This window comes from Thermobia domestica, chromosome 7 (genome assembly GCF_964235325.1).
Source record: "Thermobia domestica chromosome 7, izTheDome1.hap1.1, whole genome shotgun sequence".
Taxonomy (NCBI): Eukaryota; Metazoa; Arthropoda; class Insecta; order Zygentoma; family Lepismatidae; genus Thermobia; species Thermobia domestica.
In genome coordinates this window covers 293,794,950-293,818,666 of record NC_137460.1, presented here as the reverse complement: position 1 = coordinate 293,818,666, position 23,717 = coordinate 293,794,950, and the positions used below count along the sequence as shown (strand labels likewise).

General features: G+C 36.0%; 1 protein-coding gene across 1 annotated transcript in view; it reads right to left on the bottom strand.

Annotated features, from left to right (window-relative positions):
• Positions 1 to 2,872: 2,872 nt before the first annotated feature.
• LOC145691053 (uncharacterized) overlaps positions 2,873 to 23,717 on the bottom strand; it is a gene marked incomplete in the record, with an annotated part of 199,934 nt that continues 179,089 nt past the window's right edge. The window contains 4 exon segments of the mRNA XM_081766689.1: positions 2,873 to 2,992; positions 13,936 to 14,113; positions 19,375 to 19,601; positions 22,696 to 23,070. Coding sequence (XP_081622815.1) covers positions 2,892 to 2,992; positions 13,936 to 14,113; positions 19,375 to 19,601; positions 22,696 to 23,070 — 881 coding nt within the window.

Genomic DNA, 23,717 nt, shown 5'->3' with positions numbered 1-23,717 from the left:
TCAGCAGAGGTACCGGCACACGAGCTGCAATTGGATTATTACGGTGTTCGGTAAAAGGTTTATAGAAAAAAGGGAAAGAGGTGTACGTTGTATTTATTGATCTATAAAAGGCTTTTGACCGTGTTAATTGGGAATTTTTGAAGGTTATAAAGAAGATTGGGCTGGAATGGAAAGATCGAAGATTCACAAGAAACTTAGATATGAACCAACAAGTAAGTGTTAGAATAGAAGAGGAAATATGACAGAGGAGAGTGCATCAGAAGGGAAGTTCGAGAGGGATGGTGTATCTCGCCAACATTTAATATCTATCTGGAAGAGATAGTGAAAAAGAGCATAAATAATGAAAACAGAATTTCAGTAGGAAGTAGAATGATTAGGTGTATACGGTTTGCAGATGATATAACGCTTATTGCAAAATACGAAAACAAAATCAATAAAATATTAGAAAACTTGAAGAAGGGCTGTGAATAATATGCGATGAAAATAAATGTGAGAAAGACAAAGACTATTATGATTGGAACGAAGCGGTCGGTGTGAAATATAGAAGTAGAAGGATGGGAAATAGAACAGGTGACTAGTTTTGATATCTGGGTAGTATTATTAATGATATGAAGTGTGAAAATGAAACAAAAGCAAGGATATGAATGGAGAAAAAAGTCTTACTATTTTGTGGATCTTGAATAAAGAGTTGAGAAAAAGACTCATAAAATGTTTCGTGTGCAGTACTGTTCTGCATGAGTCTGACACATGGACATTACACAAAAATGATTACAAACCATTGGAAGCTTTGGTGATGTGAGTGTGGAGAAGAATGGAGAAAACTAGCTGGGTCGAGCGGAAAAGGAATGAGAAGGTGTTAGAAATGGTGGAGGAGAAAAGACCAGTTTTAGGTGTTATTAAGAAGAGGAAGAGAAACTGGTTGGGACATTGGCTAAGAAGGAACTGTATCATGAAAGACGTGCTAGAGGGTATGGTGGCGGGAAAGAGAAAAAGAGGGCGAACGAAACTACAACTAACAGACGATATCAAAACAGAAAAAGCTAACGTGAAAGCGAAGAGGATAGAGGAAAACTGCGGAGCGTGGATGCTTCTCAGGTGCAGCAAGTGATCTGCTAATAATGGCAGAATACCTATGTTGATGTTGTAAGGAGTACGCTATAGTGGGCACGACATACTAATTTTAAGGGAACAACAGAAGGGGAAGATAGATTGAAATTGATACACGGTATTAAAATATATAACATATATACAGATACGAGAGGGTTAGTTGACCGGGTAAGAAAGCGATGGAAAAATATAGTAATAATAAAAAACAGTGTAAAAAACTACAATTATTAATGCTGCTTAAAGAAAAATTGTCCCAATATTAGACCAATACTAATGAACAGATCTCATTAGTGACTCTGATGAAATGAAAAAAAGAAATCTTTAAGTTTAACGTCCCGCCGGTTAGGCTAAAGGAGACGGTGATAATAAGGAATGAGTGGAATTGTGGAATGAAGAAAGTGGGAGGAAACGGGAGAACCCACGAGCACGGTGTTTGTTCACCACAAAGTCCACACGGCGCGAGCTGGAATCGAACCAGGGACCCCAAGCACCGGAGGTGAACCCTCTACCACTGAGCCACCGCGCCTCCTAGTGACTCTGATATTCCTAAAGATGACGGACACACTGCTTTTAAATACTTACTTCCTGAAAAAAATAACTCCATTACTGGCATAAGTTATGTTAATTGTGCGAAGAGAAAAAGTTAAGGAAACGATCATATATATTGCGCCTAACTGCAAAAATTATCTCGAGATATTTAGTTTATTATCAGCATCGCATAACGTACGATGATATTAATTTTTTTGCGATTACAGCGCCATCTAACAGGAAAACCAAAAAGTACTTTAAGTTAAAGTTGCGTATTTTCGGTCGCAAAATCCGGGTCTGCAATAGAAATAGCGGGTTTCTATTTTATATTTTCAAGTTGACGCCTGGGGCCCTATGATGGGATCTCTATAGCCTGTTTCGGTTCACAGAATTTTATAGGCCTCTGGCACGAGTAAATTTTGCATAACTAACTAGGTAAATTTGTCACATTTTTTTGTAATTTCAGAAATATTTCAGGTCGCAGAGTTAGGTGAGACACCCTGTATATGCACATAGAGTAGGAAGTCGAAAATCCGAACTAATTGGGACCACAGGTAGTTCGGATTTTGAAATTCTTCGGATTTTCGAAAATGACCAAGAAAATGCCATTTAGGCGTAAATATACTGTACGGTACGCTCTTTTATCGATACAGTGGTTATACAGTACACACAGTAATTACAATACCGTTCATAAGGCTACTTGCAGTTAATGTTTCGGAAGAACCTGCTCGTACACTAAATTACACTGTTCTTATAACTCTCACTTAAAACTTAACTTGTATAGGCCTAAGGGAAAATAAAAATATGTACGACAAACAATTACATATGTATGAGCTTTTGTAAAAATACTGACTTCACACAACGCCGACGGACAACGCTATTGTTTGTTTATCGATAGTGCTAAGACAAAATGTAAAAAGCTTCAAGGAACCGCGTTCGGATTTCTGACGTTTCAGATTTTTGACGTCCTAATGTATACGCATATTTCTTCACGATTGTCTATTATGAATTTGTTTCTGTATAAGTAGAATATTTTACTCTAATACTAACACTTTTAATAACATTAGAACTAGAAGTAAATAAGTTTTCATTCTACGAGTACTTGCTAGCTCTTACAGATTTTTCACAAATAGCCTTCTAGGACTACTGGGGAATGATAAGGAGTAACGGTACGTGACAACTAAAACATAAAGAAAGTTAGGAAACGTTGTATATATATATTCATACATTGATACAAGGTGCAAACGGAAAAATAATTACCTTCTCTGTATTCGGTGATTTGCTTGCTGTAGCCAATTACATATAACTTCTTTGATCTTGTCATTTTTCCCCTCTTTGTAAACTTTCCTTACTGCAACTAAAAAAATAAAGAAGAAAAAAAAATAGAAAATAAAAACAACAGATATATTGTGGGTGGGTGGTAGATAAAAATTGTGCATTTCCTCCCCTTGAACCCTCCTCTTGTCATTCCCTTTCGGTTTCTTTACGCTAAATTTGATATTTTATATCAAGTATTCTAAACACTATTCAGCATTTAAAGGTGAAAATTTAGAATACAACTACTGTTATTTGAGAATAACATTCTAGAACAACGTAAGCACTATTTTGTTGGATGACCTGCTACATTGTTATTTGAGAATAATATTCTAGAACAACGTAAGCACCATTTTGTTGGATGACCTGCTACATTGTTATTTGAGAATAACATTCTAGAACAACGTAAGCACCATTTTGTTGGATGATCTTTTACCACTTCTCCGCCAACACTACAAACCAGTCGATACACCCTTCTGTAGTTTCTAGTTTAAAAAAATGCGATACATGATGTTAGAAGGCCTCTTTTGAAACTAACTTAACACCACAGAGTTCTAGAAGAACAAAAACAAATGAAGTTTGACTGTGTCAAGTCCGGGTTATATGGTGGATGTACTAAAACCTCCCAGTCAAGTTCTCGCTATTTCTGACGGCTCATTAAATATGTATGGAGGCTGGTTGTCAGCGTAGTATACAACACCCTTTATGTTGACCAGTTACGGTCTAGGTGCACACGAGCTAACTGTCAACAATACAGGTCCGAGTGCATCGTTCTTCCAGGCGATAGGAGCTCATGATGCACGATGCCCTTCCAATCCGAACTAACACACAGCATAACTATGATGGGCGTCAGTATGGGCTTTTGCAACAGTCTATGAAACGTCTTTTCGCTTCGACCACGAATGTTTTCACACATTGTTGTCGTAGGTTATGCACTTTGCAACACTCGTGATCAACTACTTCAGAAATGGGTTGGATTCGTTACGTTTCAGTAGAAATTCGCAGATAAAAATTTGATTGAGTCAATGTTTTTGAATCTCATCATGTATGTCAAGATTGCTTACGTCTCGGTTTTGGTCGACTTTTGCCAGACTATCATTGACTTTTGTTGCGGTTCGTCGCCCACTGCAAGAAGTATCTTGGACATGGAAATTTCAAGAACGAAAACAACTGAATCGTATATTTAAATAATTAATATTTTTCTGACCAGAATATGTACTTTTTTATTAAAATTAAAATATGTCGTAACAGTTTCAGTAACGTAACTTATCTTCTTCAGACGTTAGTTGGCATATATTTATGCCAATATACGTCAATATATGTCAATTAACGTGTAAAGAAGATAACGTTACGTTATTGAAAGTAATAGTTCGAGAGTCAAGATGGAAGAAGTAACTGAACCATGTTTTGGTTGTTGCTCTTGATGACGTATTCCGCTCATACACAGCACAATTGTGTTCACAGGTCTGTGGAGCAGTTGCGCCTTGAGTGAAATAATGATGTTAAAAAAGTAAAATGTAGCACAGTTCTACGGAAAATTCACTCATCTTTACTGTACTTTACGTCTGACTACAAGAATTTCACCACTTTTCGCACATCCAATACTTTCAACTGTCAACTGGCAAATGACGTTCTGCTCAACCGGCTGCCACACATGTTCCCTAAGATTTGGGACACTAACGCTATTTCGTGCGCAAAAAGTGATTAGTTTTTAGACTACTTGATATTTTGATATTTATATAACAGACCAAACGGTTACATTATATTTGTTCATTCTATGTTATCTATTTGATGCCTTAAATATATCATATGATATATTTATTATATTATATTATATTTACGTTCTTTGAATGTTTAATAATTCCTACCTCTTTTACTGCCTAAGTTCTATTTTGTCCCTTTTTGGTTAGTTTTACTTATTATGATTGTGTAACTTTGCTCTCTTGTCGTTAATTCTTTCTATTACCTGTATACTGACTTTGTTTCTGTCAATATCTGTAATTGTGGATTACAATACATGTGAAATAGGCCAACGTGCCCCTTCAGTTAGACTTATTATAAATTTTGTTTTTCGTAGAAACACAATGTCGAAAACAAAAGAAAAAACTAATTACACTATTTATACTGCCTACTATCTATTGAAATCTCTGTGTAATTTAAATTTTGATCTGTAATCGAAGGACAGAACAGAATAAGAATTTAAAACTTTAAAAAAAGCGAACCAGAGATTCTATTTGCCATGTAATCTAATTATACTTCTAATTATAAATGTTTTATGTTGAATATTTGCTATAATTTCATATACATAGCGGCATATTGTCGTCTGAGATTTAACACTGCGTATCTCCAATTTTAGCAAATTTGAGTTTTCAATACCATTAGAATCAGTACAGGATAGCGCACACTATGGTTAAGTGGTACACCTGTCATAAACTCATTTATTCATCATTTTGGCAATATGCAGTTCAAGCAGTTTAACTCTCTTTTTAATTTAAAAGGACTAGCATATACTAGCAGACGACGTTTCTATGTGTGAGTGTGTGTGTGTTCTCACTCATCGGATGCATGTGGGCGGAGTGACCTTGATCAACACTTCTTCAGCCAATCACAGCTCTGTCTGCTCTTACGTCACTTAACACGTGAAACCCACGCGAACAGCGAGAGCTGAAGAGATTTAGCGGGAGACAAACTACTAGGCGCCAACGAGCTGGACATATAACAGCACATTCTACCCTGCTGCAACAAGACACTGCGTAATTATGTTCTACACTTAACAGAATCGAATTATTTTTCACAACATAAGAAACATCTATATGTTGTATTACTTTAATTGTTATATCCCACTCTAAGGCTATGTAAGTATCAATATAATTAAAATTTTCAAATCGATTGACGAGTATTTTCTGCGATTGTGCATGTCATCTCCTATGCCTCGTGGTCGTCTATTTGAGTGCATGGTGCAAAATTTACTTTACTTATTATGTGTGTAATTCGTTAATTTTCCGAAAATATGATGCTGAATCTTTTGTGTCTCTAAAAGTTGTACGTAGAATTTTTGCTTATGTGTAGTTGGCGTTGAAACGAGCTTTCTTCGGATAACTTGTTTCATCGTCAACGCTCGAGCAAACGTCCTATTTACGACTATCAAATATAATGCTTGCTCTATCTGGATCACCATCCTATGGAGTAAACATTATACACCTACAACACGACAAATAGCTCTGTTACTCTCTTAAAGTAATACAACGTATATTGAGGCTAAAGCTAGTTTTTAAACAGTTTTTTTTTTTTTTTAATCTCTCCTGTAAAAATGGTGAAATGTTACGCAGTATTGAATCTCAGACGACGATGTTACAACTGACAAATACTTAATACAGAGCAATTTCTATTGTCTAGAATGATGTTCTGCTCAGCAGTCTAATAAATAAATTTACGGAACAAGGGTTGCTTTAGAAGCCATTCTCGATAGCCCTTTTGAGACAGTGTCATGTTTGGCGTTTTCGTAGACTTTAAGTTAATGAACTATAACTCAAAGACTATTCACTCGATTGACATAATTATGACCTTGGTGTTTAGGAGACACATTTGGCAATTTTATGGCGTAAGTTTGATTGCAGTGTTGCAAACGGGAGGAAAATTATGGAGGGAAGTGTAGGAATGAAAATTCACAAAAAATTCAATAACCGAAATTTGAGATTTCTTGGAACTAGCACCACTGTTGTCACATGTTTATACAAAGACAGAAAGAAAAAGTCTCATCGTACACACGAAATTTTGACACTTTTTCCGCCTCAGAAGCAAAAGTCAATACTTATGCACATGCTGCAGCTTCACTAATTATCCTATTGAAACTTTCTATAGTGCGGTGTATTGGCCAAAGACGAGACTTTCAGATACTGGTACGATTCTTTCAACGTAGCAAACAAGAGGGAAATTATAGAGGGAAAAGAGGGATATTTTTTGAATTAAATTTTTCTGTAGCTGGAAACACTGCCACCAGACAGACGCAAACAATCTCAAAATAAACTTTGAAACACCACTAATATATTGTACAGGCATCATGCCGATATCTAAGAAATGAAGCTTGAAATTAAAAAAAAATGTGGTAAACAGAAAAGTAAAAAAAAAAAAAAAAAAAAAAATCAATGTTTAGAACCTAAACTCGAATTTTTTGTGTGCTCTCTACTTACCTAACTGTAAACGATTTGTATTTGTTTTGTTGAGTAAAGATAGGTTCGACTGACGTAAACTGACTTGCCTTGATATGTATAGGTACGGATTTATAAACATAAATTTGAAAAATTTCGTATTTTTGACTGAAAAATAGGAAAATTTTAATCTCTCTAGTTCGAAACACTGATTGTGTTTTTTAAATTGGTCAAAAAAAAGTATCCATATGGGGTATATACCTGAGAAGTCCTAAGTAGACCTCTCTAAAACGAAGGAAGTTCTACTGAAAAAAAAAAAAACCTAAAAAAGAAACTTCGAAACTCGAAAATTCTCGATTTTTTGACTTTGGACTCAAATTTGAGAGGAAAATTCGACACTCAGAAATGAAATCACGATAAAGTATGGTCCAACCATACTTAGCATAGAAAGAATCATTCCGGTATCTTAATTAGTGTTCACACAAGAGAGGATTACGTGTCACTACCGTTAGTGACACTTTGGCCACCCTGTCTCAAATGGGATAATGAAGTAATATCAAGAGGTGAGCTACATTTAGCTATTCGATATTTTATATATTTAATATTCCGATACATCGAACAAGTTTTGATATTTTATTGATATCAGTTTTCAATATCGAAATCTAGGTATCGACAACTCTAGGCCAGCAGGTGAGAGGCAGACATTAGGAAACTGACAGTAGCACCTCTACTGAATTTTTGTTTCTGAATGTTAAGAAAAGTTAAATGCGAAATGTTTACATATGATTAGACCAGTAAAACTATTACCACAGTACATGGAAGGGGAAGGGGGGGGGAGGTGGTCACGAAAATGTATAGCAAGTCACATATATATTATACATTGTATACAGAAGAAATTGCTACTGCAAGGTTTGGTCCCGCGAGATTTTAGATGGCTAAAGTTTTACCCCGCGAAGTTCTGGCCAGGGTAGATATCGTCCGGTAGGATTTTGGCTATGTGAGGTTTCGCCAGGCGAGATTGTGGGTGCGAGATTTTGGCTACGATCTTTCACCCGCAAATCATCAACAGATCAACTATTAACTCTGTTGTGATGGATGGTCAACTACAAAATAAAAGTATGCACGAATGTTGATATATGTGGACTAATATAGCTTTCTGTGGATATATTTTTTGTTAATTCCTTGCGATTTCTGATCATTTCAATTTGCGACAAGGTTCATGTATCGGCCAAATTTGATTGAGAGTTTGATAAGATCCCTCAGTCGAAAATAATAATTCCAGTTTGCGATCAACCGATAATTGGTTCTTTAAATGAATCAGAAGAATAGAAGTGATACACGTTGCCAGGTATTTTTCCTAAAATTATGAAGTGTTATGAACTACGTAGGGGAAGCAAGGATAAACGTCTCTTTGTTCAGAAGTGATGCAATTGTAGATTCGTAATATCGGGTCCAAATTACCTAGACCCTCAGAAATATTGTAATATTTATTTATTTATTTATTTTGTATATTATTGTCACGTACATGCCTGAAATGCCATGATTTGTTCATTCATCTTTCCAGATATTTCTTTTAAAGTTACATTCCTTATTTTGGAAAGCAAAATATTGATAATAATGCTTTTAGTTTTGCGTTCCCTCTGTCGTGTCTCCTTTTTCACCGCGCAAGAAACAAGATTTACGATCAAAAATGGTTGACAGATGAAAATAGGGAAAGTGCACCCTGTTTGACAAGGTTTGTTATAAATACAAGTAAAAAAGATGTGTCGGTAGCATGGGCGGCAGTTGGCCCCTACTTTTTTTGAAGTGACCCACTAATGTATATGATTTCATTTAGAAATGTAAAGTTTTGTTATGTATTAGTGTTTCAAATTAAAAATGGTGCCATATAATATTTGCCATTGCGTGAGTATGTATTGGTTGTCTTCCCGTGGAGTTAAGAAAGCTACAGAAGTTGAGTTTTAATTGCAACGGAAAATGGCCCACAAATTAACCTTTTGGAGCGCAACAATTCCAGCATACTTTCGCTTCTTCTTACAAGGGCTCGATATGTTAGTCAGCCGCTTTGAAACTAATTGAGAGAACATTTTGCAGAAAAAAGTCTTTCACAAGTTTTTCTTTAACTGGAGGATTATTTTATATAATTAGAGTGTGGAGTGATTCTAAGCAGGGTGGATTGATTTAAATCAGTCTGATTTAAATCACGATTTTAATCAAGATTTAAATCACTTGATTTTTTAAATAAAAATCGTTGATTTAAATCAAATTCCGAAATGAATTAATTTAAAGTGAAAGTAAGTAAAATCCCGTTTCTCTTATGTTATTTCGATTATGGAAAATAATAATCATAATACAATGAGACTCAAATGTATGTAAGCACAGTATGAAAACGAGTATCATGTAGGAAACGATCAGGGAAAATCCCGTTTGAACGGGTAAAGGGTGAACCCTGCTTTCTTCTCTTTGTAACACAGGGTTTTAGAATTTCTATTCAAACGGGAAAATCACCATAAACATTTAGGATAAAAACGCTTTTGTGTCCACGTCTATTTGTTTGTTTCCAGATAATAGGGGCGTATTTAGAGGGGTCCGATCCCTTTTCCGAAACAAAAAAACAAAACAAAAAAAAAAAAATAGATTTTAAAATTTTGGGCGAAATTTATGTACTAAATACATAGAAGTTCCTCGGGATCGTAATACGACAAATTTTGGATGCGTTAAAATATAGAATAATACTTTTGATAACGTTGATACTTGACCCCATTGCAGAACATGCCGCGATCTGCGATGTGATCGCAGAAAACTTGCCGCGCCTGTGCAGGAAAAATTGTCAGAAGAAATAAAATAGCCAACAGAAAAGTATAAAAACGTGCCTGCTATGTATAGATGTCTTAAATGCACGGACAACTAGCACTTGAACTGTTTTTCTCGTCACATAAAGTCTATTTTTAACAATCACAAGTGTTTCTTCTCCTGGAACTGATCATCTTTTTTTTTTATTATTTTGAAATTCCTGCAGGGAATTTGTGTTATTATTCAGTTCAAAATCTCTTATCGTCGCGAATTATATCGAGGAATTTGAAGCTTGAAATATATAAAACGATAATTATGCCTGTTGTGCTGTATTATTGTGAAACATGGTCGCTTACGCTGAGGGAAGAACGCAGACTGAAAGTATTTGAGAATAAAATCCTGAAACGAATATTCGAAACCAAAAGGAACGGAAATGAGAAATGGCGAAAACTTCATGATGAGAAACTGCATAATTTATACCATTCACCAAACATTGTTAGGGACATCAAATCTTGGAGGCTCACGTGGGCAGGACATGTAGCGAGAATGGAAGAAAGTAGGAACGCTTTCAAATTTTTAACTGGAAGTCCAATCGGAAAACGACCATTAGGAAAACTTAGGCGCAGATGGGAGGACAATATTAAGATGGATCTCGCAGAAATAAGAATACAAAATAGAAACTGAATTCAGTTGACTAAGGATAGAAGTCAGGAGAGCTTTTGTGAACATGGCATTGAACCTCCGGGTTATATAGGTCATAGAGTGAGCTGGCGCTAGCTAGTTCCAATTGTTTAAAAATATGCCCCTGCCAAATATCAGTAACTTTCGTGAAAAGAAAAGTGCCATGTTGATATACATTGCTGTACTTTTTCCTTAATGCTTAAGAAACATTGTTTGGGATTGAAATAGGTTAACGATTGGGAATAAATTCAAAACTAAAACCCAATACTTTCACTTAAATGACAATTAACATTTAATACTAATGCTTAATGTTTTTTCTTCAGTTCGCGACTTGTATTATACGAAGAAAAAGATTTGATTTAAATCAAAAAAATCGATTTAAATCAAAAAAATCAACAAAAATGATTTTTTTGAAAAAAATCATGATTTTTTCCACCCTGATTCTAAGTATTGTCATGTTTTGATGTCTTCCAAGAAAATGAAAACTGCACCTAATGTCAACGAACATATTTCGAGAAGTTGCAAAAGTAAATATTTCTTTAAATGTCGTAGCATGTACTTGTAATATTTAATGCAGGGCGCAAAATTTCCGGTCGCCAGGTTGCCAATGGCGAGCAGAAATTTAGAGCTGGCGATCAGTGTTCGGTAGAAATAGTTTCTGCCTGAACTCACGGAATCGCGCAGTTTCTGTTTCGCACGAAAATAATTGTCATTGAGGAAAAAATCTTGAATTTGGTGTGGAAGAAATAAAACTGTTTTTTAAATACGGACCTTTTCGTAGCAGAATATATACTTTTGTTTTCTTCATTGTCACTGAGTCAGACAATGAAAAAGATTCACAGTCAAAACTTAATTACGGGATTCCCAAATTTGCTTAAAATTGTCATATTTTGTGCAGTTTTACCTGTGAGTACTGATTCATGTGGGAGAGGCTTCAGCAGTCCTAACAGTTAAGACTGCCTACAGGAATTCAGTGGAGACTGACACACTGGATGATTTCCTGACAATTTTCATCAGTGGTCAGACTTTGGTCAGAAAACTGCAATCGACAATTGGCACTTCAGTGCAGACAAAGAGCGTTACACAAACGTGAAGTTTTAAGGTAAGATATTTTTTTTTAACATGTATATAAATTGTCGAATTCAAAATTGATTATCCTGAATCTACTGATTGACTGGTTTTGAAATTTTATGCGTCTGACTTTGGAATTTTGCGCCCTCATTTAGTGTCTTTCATTTTCTAAGAGTAATAACATACATTTAATAGCATGTGTGGAATTAGAAATATAAATTGTTCAATTATCCTCAGTTTCAATATAACTTTTGCGAAACAAGCCTCATTATTTATTACTATGATCGATATTATCCTTTCTATTTATTTATTTTGCAAATTTCTTATTAAATAACCTGGTGTCACAATTTTCCAGACAGAATTTTAAGATGTTCTTGAGCAAGGAATCAATTTTTTTCTTAACTTCGTTGTTTAAAAATACAAAGAGTACAAGATCTACTTCTGTTGCTTTTGTTAATTTACTTAGAATATGAAATACGATATACGGTACCTTAACTGAAAAAGATAGCATGCTATTAGTTATACAATCTTTTATCAAACAAAGTGTTAGAAAGAACCAGGGAAACTAACACTGATATACAAATATTCATATCATGTCTTGCTCCCCCTACTTTTAACGCCCAATCGCCGCCACTGGTAGGTAGATAAGGTTGTCTCATTTCTGACAGCAGTCAGTCTTGCCTACCTCAACCCTTTCTTCTTCCGAACCATATGATCAGATTGTCAACTAACATAACTTCGAAGATATGCATTGTCCATATTACTAGATGAACGATCTTTTCTCATTTTGGAACCTGTTTGCCTCCTCTACCGACGTTTTTGAACATGAGTGAGGATCAATGGTCTGAATGGATCTGCACCACCACGAGCAGGAAAAGAAACCATGCTGATTCTCCAATACCTGAATTTATGAATATATTTATGTTCTTTCCAGTGTTGTTATATTTCCTTGTAAGAAGTAATATTTATGAACCATAAGAGCTAGTTTAACAACAGAAAAGTTAACATGTAGTATTGGGGTAGGTTAACATCTGGAGAGATTTTGAACTACACAAGACAAATAGTTTTCATAATAATCTGGAAAGAAGTTCACCATGTTATTATATACGGATTTAATTATCTCAGCTGAAAACGTCAGACACGGCCTTAATTAGTTATTATAAAGAAGTAGTACTTGCTAGTGTCAAGTTAGGTAAATAAGTGGCAATATACAAGGAGTGTCTAAAGCGCATGGTGAATAGTCCGATAACAACAACATAAGCCAGGTGCGAGTCCACCTACAAAGCTATTCAGAGAAATGTCCAGAAGCGGTAAATTCATTGCGGACAATCGAAAGTAGTGCAATGGAGCAACAACTGAATCAAGTTATGCAACAAATTGAGGCACACGACGCATCAAACATTGTTGAAGTATACAAAATCGAAGCCGAAGGAAAAAAAAAAAAGTTCACGGCTGGTTCAAACACTTTCGTGTCGAGAAGGAAACGATTAAGCCACATTCGTGTCATCCATCGACAAGGAAATCCACAAATATAATTAACAGAATGCAACACATACTGACTCTATGATTGATGGCGAAGGAATTGGGCATTAGCAAGGACAGGGTGCATACCATCGTATGCGCAGTTTTCCTTAAGCGAGAAATCTGTTCCCGGGTTATGCAGCAAAAGCAGAAAGCAAAATGGGTGGAAGTCTCTGTACATTTCATTAGCACCTGTGACCACAATCCATCCGTTTTGCAAACGTCACAGTGGCTACCAGTTCGATCCGGAATTCATGCTGGCATCGATGGAATGGCATGAACATTAAGATGGTATCATCTATAAGAGTTTTGGAGTTGCATAGCAAACTATGAACGCTGCATTTTACGGGGAAATTTCGGAACAGTCTATCCGCCGTGCACAATTAAAAAGTGGATATTCAGGCATAATGACGCGCCAGTGCATTGTGCGATTCGTGTGCACCAATTTTTGGCTCAGCGCAGAGAAGTTGTTCTCAATTACCCGTCATACTTTCATAAACTGGCGTCTGAGAAATTCTTTCTCCTTCCCTGCCTGAGTAAGGTCATGAAAAGTGCTGGCAATCCAAGAACGTTTGACAGGGGTTCAGCGATCAATTCCTAAAGAGGCCTTTGTTGAGGTTCCAGAAGTTTTATGAACGCTGAGAAAAGTGTGTTGTGACAGATGGCAATTACTTCAGGGTTAGTAAAAATGATTTTTTTTTTTTTTTTTTTAAATACACATTTTACGTAAAGAACAAGAAGAAACGAAAATTACCCTCACGAGAATACTTACCATATATTTGCTTGCATACATTAGTACAGAAGAAAGGTCTTTTAACAGTTTGATTCTTAGAATTTCTCTTGCCCGTAAAGGAGAAACTGTTTGCTAGTGGATCAGTCATGATTGTTCTCAATATATTGATACTCAGTGTTTTGTAACAGCGTCCACCGACGCTGGCCAGCGTCATCACCTGAAAGAGTAAAACAACGCGATTAGAACATTAAATTATTCGTTTTCATGTCAAATGAATGGATCTACATCGGCTGAAGCCTAAGTATTCCATAGATTCAACGTTTATTTCAATTACATACATGAAGGATAGATTTTGTCAATAATTCTAACCCTGCTACAATATACAGGGTGGACATAAAGTCTCCCTGATAACAAACATTAATAACAAGAAAACTTAGAATGATAGAAGCATGCAGTGTGAAAACATCGCTTGTATGATACTTCAAGCTTTTGCCATAGCCTGCGATGCCACCTACTGCAGCTGACCGCAGCGTGACAGTTATTTGTTTCAAAATGGCGTCAGCACAGCCCAAAACAAAATGCGTGTTGAGATATGATGAAACAAGATCTCCCGTTACAGTTCAACGAATATTCACGAAAGAATATAGACAGCAGTCATCAGATGTTAAGAACATAAAGAAATGGTATAGCAAGTTTATTGCAACAGGAAATGTTTTAGATCGTGACAGAAGCGGTAGACCGAGTGTTAGTGAGGAACGTGTGGAAGCTGTTCGTGTTGCTTTAACCCGAAGCCCACGGAAATCCATGTGTTGCATATGACATGAACTGGACATCCCGAAGTTAACTGTGTTAAAGATTTTACACAGACGGTTGAAGTTATACCCATATAAGGTGCAGATTGTTCACGCCTTAACACAAGAAAACCGTCCCTGAAGCGCAAGTTTCGCATGTGACATCCCATGGGCAACTAACGGGGCACATGTGGATATTCTCTAAATCAGGTAAAAAACCTTTTTGAGTTTCCCTATTATTTGCTGCAAACCACATGCTTATATCATTCTTAATTTTCTTGTTCTTAATGTTTGTTGTTAGGGAGAGACTTTGTGTAATTCGCCCAGTCTGTGTAATTCGGAAGAGAGAGAGAGAGGGAGAGAGAGAGAAAGAAAACAAATATTTAATTAAATATTTATAATACTTGATAACAATGGCTAATAGTACTCGTTTAATGCTGAATGGATAACAACGTCCATACTTTTTGTACATATCATACTCGGTTCGACTCCAGTTGGGGTACTTGCTTTGGATTCAAATCCGAACATTTTTCATATACGACTGTCGGTAGTAAAAACGACTTAAAACGAGAAATGCTCTCTTTCCTTTTGGATGGACGTTTATTCCGATAGAAAGTTGGCTTTTTTGAGGGAAAAAGAAATCGGGAATTTTTGCTTTTATGATTTTCTTATTCAAGTATCACCTTTATTTTGTTTTACGGGTTTCTACAAATGAAAAAAGTGAAGATTCACACACGCTACTAAAAGACTTTGGAGAGATACAATAAAATACTAAAGAGCTAAAATAAATAAATCATAGAAATAAATAAATAAATAGCACTCTTAAACACAAGCACAAATGTATGTAGTATCGGTGCAAGCTTAAATGGAGATTTAAAATTATATTAATTTCTTATCCCTGTATGAAAATTTTGATTGCATCTTCATCAATACTTAATGTGTGGCTTGTATTCATTACAAGTATTGTATTTTTATTGTGTGGCAAAGTGTGTGTGTTCAACATACATTAAGGACAATAAAAATTAGTAGTCAATAATTGGAAAATGTGCTAAACGTAAAACTAAAGGAAAGCAGCTCACACAATACAAACTCTTCGAATAAAAGTAGCCTCATCGAAAATTGTAAAAAACAGTGAAAATATGAAATATACACATGAATGTGGTATGGGTGTGAGTATATCGGGCTTTCCAATGCTAATGAAAAAAAAAAGTATAGGAAATCACAACGAAAAAATATAGGAGGTTTCGTGAAACTGTGAAAAAGGAACATTCCACTTATCCAATAGGTAGAAATACAAAAATTGCATGGAAATTACACCAGTTGTTATATGAACATACATTCTACTCTAAATGAAATTATCTTGTTGCAAAATTTTATACGAGTTTCTTAGTGTTTTCGTGCGTAACTCACCAGTACTAAGGAACGACCATAAGGAAACTGTAAAAAGGATCTGCATCAGAAAATCAGTATACATTCTGCAGCTGGCGCTTTTAAGGTAAGATCCGACTATGTGTAACATATTCTACAATCACTTGCCTACAGTTAGTGCAGAAAGTATTGATACACCTAAATAAATTATTTATAAGTCTTTAAAAACCACTACTCCATAGAACTATTTAAGGAATACGAGGGTCACTACGAAAGTTTTGAGATGTGAAATAACTTACATACTTAAAATCAATTTAACACTTACATTTTCTCAAAGTATTCACCATTACACTGTACACACTTTTTCATCTTCGAAAACCAGTTTTGGAAGCAGTGTTGCCAGTCTTTTTCTTCAAGTGTTGAAAGTTCATTCTCGTAAGCCACTACAGCTTCTTCAGGGCTGCAAAATCTCTTCCCACGCATGCGATCTTTGATGGGGAACAGAAAAAAATCACACGGAGCCAGGTCAGGGCTATACGGCGGGTGAGTCATAATCCAGTTCTTGGACGCCGTTCCCGAAGCTTCTGGAACACTTTTGTTAGGCAAACAGTGGTGTGCCACTGAGCAGTGACAGTCCTTTGTTCTGCAAGTGGAACAGTTGCAACATGGCCAGATTTGGAGAAGAAAGTTGCGACCATCTTCTTCCCAACACTTCGCGGTCGCTTCACTTTCATGGGTGGATTTTCGTCTGGAAAGATCCAAACTGTAGACTGGCGTTTATTTTCAGGGTCAAATTGAGAGATCCAAGTCTCATCATCAGTAACAATGTCAGAAACGCGTCGAGAATTGCCTCCATCAAATCTTGCAAGCATTTTTTCACACCATTTCACATGCATGCGCCTCTGCTGTTCAGTCAAGGTGTGAGGCACCCAACGAGATGAAACCTTCCTGAGCCGAAGATGATTATGAAGAATTTTTGTTACTGCTGGCGATACAATGTTCACTGTAGATTCAATGTCCTTGAAAGTTGTTCGAGGATTTTCTCGAATCATTTGTTCCACAGCGGCAATGTTTTCATCTGACACAGTTGTTGCCGGACGTCCAGCTCTCTCTTCATCTTCAAGCTATGTCCGGGCTGTTCTGAATTCACCAAACCACCGAAAAACTGTAACACGGGAAGGAGCAAGATCCTCAAATGCCCCCTACAAACGGTCAAGGCTTTGTGTCTCGTTCAAACCACTTTTGAAATCGTAAAGGATCATTGCCCGAAAATATTCCCTTTCGAGCTCTATTAGTGAAGGTGATACGGCCACGCCGATAAGCGAGGCGAGTTGAAACTTGCTTCGCTTCTTCGCTCTGGATACCACTACCGAACGCAATTGTTGAAATTCAAATACTGAGCCACAACAATGCGTATCTCAAAACTTTCGTAGTGACCCTCGTATGACGAACTAGTTTATTTTTTGTTCCATTTGTAGGTGTATGAATATTTTTTGCGCTAATTGTATATTGTTTGGTGTAATTATCTTTAGACAATAAGCAGGAAAGGACGAAACACAGAAGGGTCTAGATTCACTTACCCTACTGTGGAGACAAAAGGCCCTCCAACCACCCACAACTTATTTCCTTATGTCACTTTCACAAGTGAAAGTAGCAATGCCACAAAAATATAGGAAATTTCGTTAAAATGTAGGAAATATAGGAGTTTATAGGAAGAGATGCAGATATATAGGAAAAATAGGAAATATAGTAGCGTTGGAAAGCCTGGTATATATCTGCGGAGCAGGTAATAAAGAGTTAATAATACGAGTTTGCTGGAGAAAGTCCTAATACTTGTGCATACACACTTGCGTTTGAAGAACGTGAAATAAATAAATAAAGTGATAAAGATCGAATACAGGTGTGTTCTAATAAAGTTACAGTGATCTTTATTATGAACCAATTTTTAGAACATTAATTTTATTTTGTGCAATGGTCTTGGAGAAGTGCATTTAGTTATTTCTGCATTTTCTTTCATTTTAAGTTACAACGGACTCTTTATTCAAGTCTAAACCTCATCCGTGGGAACCGGAGCTATAATATACTCTCATAGACTTTGTTTATACGTCACGATAATGCTCCAGCCAATGAGGGTGTATGTGCAGATGAAATGCATAAGAAAAATTATACGAATTGAGGGTTTCGAGATCACTTTTTACGACTGGGTTCTAGACGCGTGGGCGGAGCTTCGTGAGAGAAGTGAGAAGATGGCAACGAAATAAACGGACCTGCATAACCTGTAATCAATTTAGCAGTGAATATTTTTTCAAAACCTGTTTCAAATAAATTATTAAGGAATTAAATACAAAAGTTTGATCATGTGTGTATTTGATTCAATATGTTTTCTCGATGCTCGTTATGTGCATAGTCCGATTATACTAGGTCTCTTTATATTATGTTACTCATAGCCAAATATAATTGCTAAAGTTATTTCTTTTAATATAACTCCTAATATTGTGGCTTATTGCGGTTGTGTGTGGTGAGATTGGAACAAAACTTCGTTTTGGTTGAATTACATCGCAATTTGCAGGAAAACATCACTTGTGTGCAGATAGCTTTGTATGCATTCAGGTTGCCAATAGTGAAGCTATCAGTGCAGAGGTGCTGGACGGATTTCAAATTCGATTCCTAAGTTTAGTTATCACGTTGGTTTCTTTTGCCATCCCCAATAATCATAATAAAAGTTCCAGGCAGCAATAGGATTACGCAGTTCTATTACTTTTAACAGCTAGATCATTTTCAAATTGTAAATTAAATGTACATAAAAAAATATTATTTTTGAACACTAACTGCTTCGGATTATTTTACAAGTACGGAACATTACGATCTGTCAGTTTCTTGGCGCTCCCAGTTGCTTGGAGATAATAGCGGCAATGAGAATAGACTCTATAGTACAAATGCCAAATAAATCAATAGAAATCACATTTGTGTAAGAATGTTACCATATGTATTTACTTATTCAAAACAGCTATACTATAAGCCTGAAGATATACATACCGGTAATAAGTTCAAGTATCAAAAAGAAAATGGAAGAAATCGCAAGCAGCAGAATGAGTAGCACGCTGATTTCCTTGTATAGTGTTTTTGAATTTCCAGTGGAAATTCAACACCTTTCTGCATGGTTTCAGCGTCATGAGGAGAAGCGGAAAGCTAACTGGAAAAGAACTGGAGGATTCTGAACCAATAAAACGGAAGACAATGAAGTCCGAAGTAGGAAACTTTCACGAGTCTTTCACGTGTTTCAGCGCTACACTTGATTAGACCAATACTTAATACTTACAAATTGGTTTTCAAATTCCTTGTTTTCTAACTGCTTCTCGATTGCATCGAATCCTTCCATTGTGCTTAATGGCATCATCTGCAAAATGTCCCGTCCTGTATTGTCATCTCCAAGTTCTGTATTCCTCATCGCTACCAAGTTGTCTAGTTTCTTGTCAAGTGAAGAAACCCACTTGTGAAGGTTCGCTACTGAAGAGACCAGATTCAGAAATAACTGTCTCTCGGACTCTGAAAAGAAGCAAGTAGGAACAAAGGTACTTGGTTAATCTTGAACATAAAAAGGACACAGAACGCATATTGAGACTAGATATTTTCTGAGTGAATTAAGTTTTGTTGTTAAATAATAATAATAATAATAATAATAATAATAATAATAATAATAATAATAATAATAATAATAATAATAATAATAATAATAAAATACAGGATGGCGCAGTTAAAAGTAGCCCGCATCCCCTTTGAATGCGAATACAATATTTCGACTTCTGAAATTAAGTAAACAGCTACAACAATGGGCAGTTCACGCAATTATCGATTGCTATTTCTTCAACAATCGATATACAATAATTATAGGTTGTTAACATTCTTGAATAAGATCAAGGATGATTTGTTAGACCCTTTCCATTACATCATAAGTGATCATGGTTTCATCTTTTCGGTCATGTGAATTCACAGAACACGAGGTACTGGGCAACGGAGAACCTTAACATTGTTTGTCAGCAACCACTCCATGATGAAGAAATCGGCGTTTGGTGCGGTGTAACAGGAACGCGCATCATTGGACCAATGTTTTCTGACACTACTCTCAACACGGTTGCATATATAGAAATTTTTGATGCATTTGGTGCTCATCTTACTAAATATGAAAAACAATACTGCTTCTTCCAGCAAGATAAGGCAACATGTCACACTTCTAAGATATTCCTGGAACGAATCCATGATGTCTTTTCTGAGGAACAAATTGCTAGCAAAGGTTTGTGGCCACCACGTTCGCCGGATCTAACAACATGTGGTTTCTTCCTGTGGGGACACCTGAAAAACAAGGTCCATGAAACTAATCCACACACAATACAGGAACTGGAAGACAACATTAGCCATGAAGTTGCCGCCATCGATGTCCGAACTTTACGCCGGGTGTATCTGAATATACTTATAGGTGCAGAGCTGTGTATTGATTGCGCAAGGGGTCACTCTCAACATCTTCAATAAATGCATTTTTCACTGTATTTTTCATTGTAAAGAAATGGTAAGTCCTTTTCAACTCTTAGTTTCTGTAATTACACTGTATTTCCTTTATTCTTACACGAGCTACTTTTATTTGCGACACCCTGTAAAAGTTCCAGTGGCAAATTTTCAACATTATCAGTGCACTTTTTTTTTTTTTTTTTTTTTTTTAAAAAAAAGAAAATAAATAAATGAATACATTACGTTGCTCAAAGAACTACTGTAATTCTTCTTTATAATAGAACTAAGGTTGTGAGTTGATAAAGAAGTTTTTTTTTTTCTTAAACGTCTACCGCATATTATACGATTTCTGGTGCACACTAATATTATGTCTCTAACGTGTAAAAACTGCACTCATCTTCGAAAGCAGGTGCTTTTTCCCATTCACAAAGAACTAATTGTTCAGTTTATGATTGCACTAGTACTACATTGCGGCAGGTATTAAATATATATATATATATGAAGTAAGTATGAAACATAATGAAACCGTGAAAAAAGTGTGAACTTAACTTCATATTTTTTATTCCTTTTTAACCTTGTTCTTATGCATTCATGTTTCTTTTCCACGTTTAAATTCACTCTTTTGAAGTGCAAAGCTGATGATGAAAATCATTTCCGAAACCGCTTTTTAGAAGAATATTTTGGTTTGCTGTGAGTATTAAGCTTTTTACTTGTACTTCTTTCTAACTCGGTAAACACTTCACAAATTGTAACCTACGCCTCTCACGAACCACATGGTTCTCGAGTTCAGCAAGGCCATCTGCCGTTGTAGATTTCCACCCGCCATAAGCATTACTCATTCGACGATTAATTACGGTTGTATTAGAGGCTGCGGCGGCTCAATGGTAGAGCGTTCGTCTCTGGTGCTTCCACCATTCATTCATTCATTTCTCATCATCCACGTCTCCTTTAGCCTAGACGGCATAACCGTGGGACGTAAAACTCAAACATGTCGTTTCATTTTTACGGTTGTATTATGCTCTTTCACCTGGAGAAATTATATATCATCAGTTGGCGAGCACAGCGCTTCGATTGCAGTGTATACGTTTCCACTCTCGCTATTCTACAGAGTTTGCCTATTGGTATGGGGAGTGTCCAATAAACCAACATTGCCCCACCTCACGTGCTCCTGCCCTGTTGGCTTAGGGAAGGCTGAAAAAAAAAAGTAGCTTCCGTACAATTCATTAATCAATTATCATGTTTATCAAATGTTAGTAATATTCAGCTATAACCATTTTAAATTTGGGCTTTTTTAAAGGTAAATTATAGACTTTCAGTCAACTAGCTACAGCATCATTTCTATTTACCCTAGGATCACGGTTCGTACCTCATTCTCTTCAGATGGTGGGTGCCATTCACATTTTCCTATCATGTCCCTGAGGCGGGAAATATTGAAAGAAATCGGCATTTTTCTTTTCAAATTTTGAGTCCCTATGGACTCCCCCTCTAAAATATAGTAAGGGATGTACTAAATGTGTGTACAAAATTTCAATCTTTTAGGTGCATAAGTAAGCCCATTAAAAAGTTATAAAAATAGGCCAACAAAATTATTTTTCTGTGAGTTATGACGTCATCACCTCCTGTCTCGACGCAGAAAGGCGTGAAACTATATGTAACTCGTTCTACAATGCCTCCATGCTTGAAAAAACAAACAAACAAATAAAAGAAAGCAAAAGGCTTTATTGATTCTTTTTTAATCTAATAACGAAGACACTACCCAATATACTAAAAATAGGATATATAATTTAAAAGGATTAACACCCAGGATTGCAATGTAAGTTCTTTGCATGATAATAGATTCAAATAACTGTAACTCATAATACTAGAACTGCATGTGGGTAGGCAACTTGCACGAAAGTTGTGTCATGTTGGTTGCAAGACATTTCAGGCGTTTTTCCAACTAGACTACATTCTTGTATTTCATTGAAATCACTCAGACTTGTAGGCAACCAAGATGACTCCGGTGTAAGATTGGTTGCTTGTAGATTTAAAATCTAATATAGCTGGTGAAATAATAAATCAACTAAGCAACTAAAAGTGATCTTAAAATGGATAGTAAGCAGTGCACTTTTAGTGAACAAATGATATTAAAACTCACCAGAGAAGGACGTGTTGGAGACTCCTTTCGACTGTTGTGACGGTGTATTATTCATAGAAACGTCTTCCCCCACAACTGAAACGCTCCTAGATCCCTTCGATTGAAATGGTAACGAAGACAGACTAAGGATTTCAGCGTTGGCTTCTGCATACGAGGAAGAATTGGAGTCGGATGGCGTATATGATTGAAGTGAGAGATTTCTTAGAATGTTTAACTCTTGCAATGCTGGTCGTTTATGAGGATTGAAAGCAATCACTTCTATGTCTTCACGTTCTTTTCTTTTCCGTGGATTTGTCCGACCAATCCCTGCGTCACTTTCTAAGGCAGAAGTTTCTTCCGCCCTCCTTAAATGCAACTTGGCTAAGTTGTACGATTCTGCAAATAAATAAAAATCGCACTCGTAACTCATTTATTTATTCACAAAGTTTCATAAAACACAAGGCCAACTGGCTCAAACTGATCAACATAAAAAAGATAAAACCGTAGCAAGAAAAATAAATAAGACTAAAATAAATTAACAAAAAAAAAAAAAAAAAAAAAAAAAAAAAAAAAAAAGAAAGAAAGAAAGAAAAGAAGAAAAAGAAAAAAGTTCAGCTCTCAATATACAATATTCTCTTCAGTTGAGTTCTGAAGTTTCGTTCAGAAGTAAAAATGTTAAGATCTGTTGGAACAGTATTGTAATCATATGCTAGTCTGTAAAACAAGGAGCGCTTAACAATTGATAACCCAGGTGTCTCGTAATCAAGCGAATTAAGAGAGCGAGTTCGCCGCGGAGGAACTCGAAATTTAATCTCCGATAGTAATAACTCGAAATAATTTTTACCATTGATAATCTTACAAAGCGTATCCGGAAAGTAAATACGGTTTCGGAAAAAAATATAGTAAACATTTTTTCTGAAACGATTCTATTGCTACAAGAAAGATCATATCTTACCCTACTTTTCCACATAGTTTCCACCGTTGTTGAGGCACTTGTCGTAGCGTGGATCAACTGATCTAGTCTTTCCTCTTAGAACGATGCC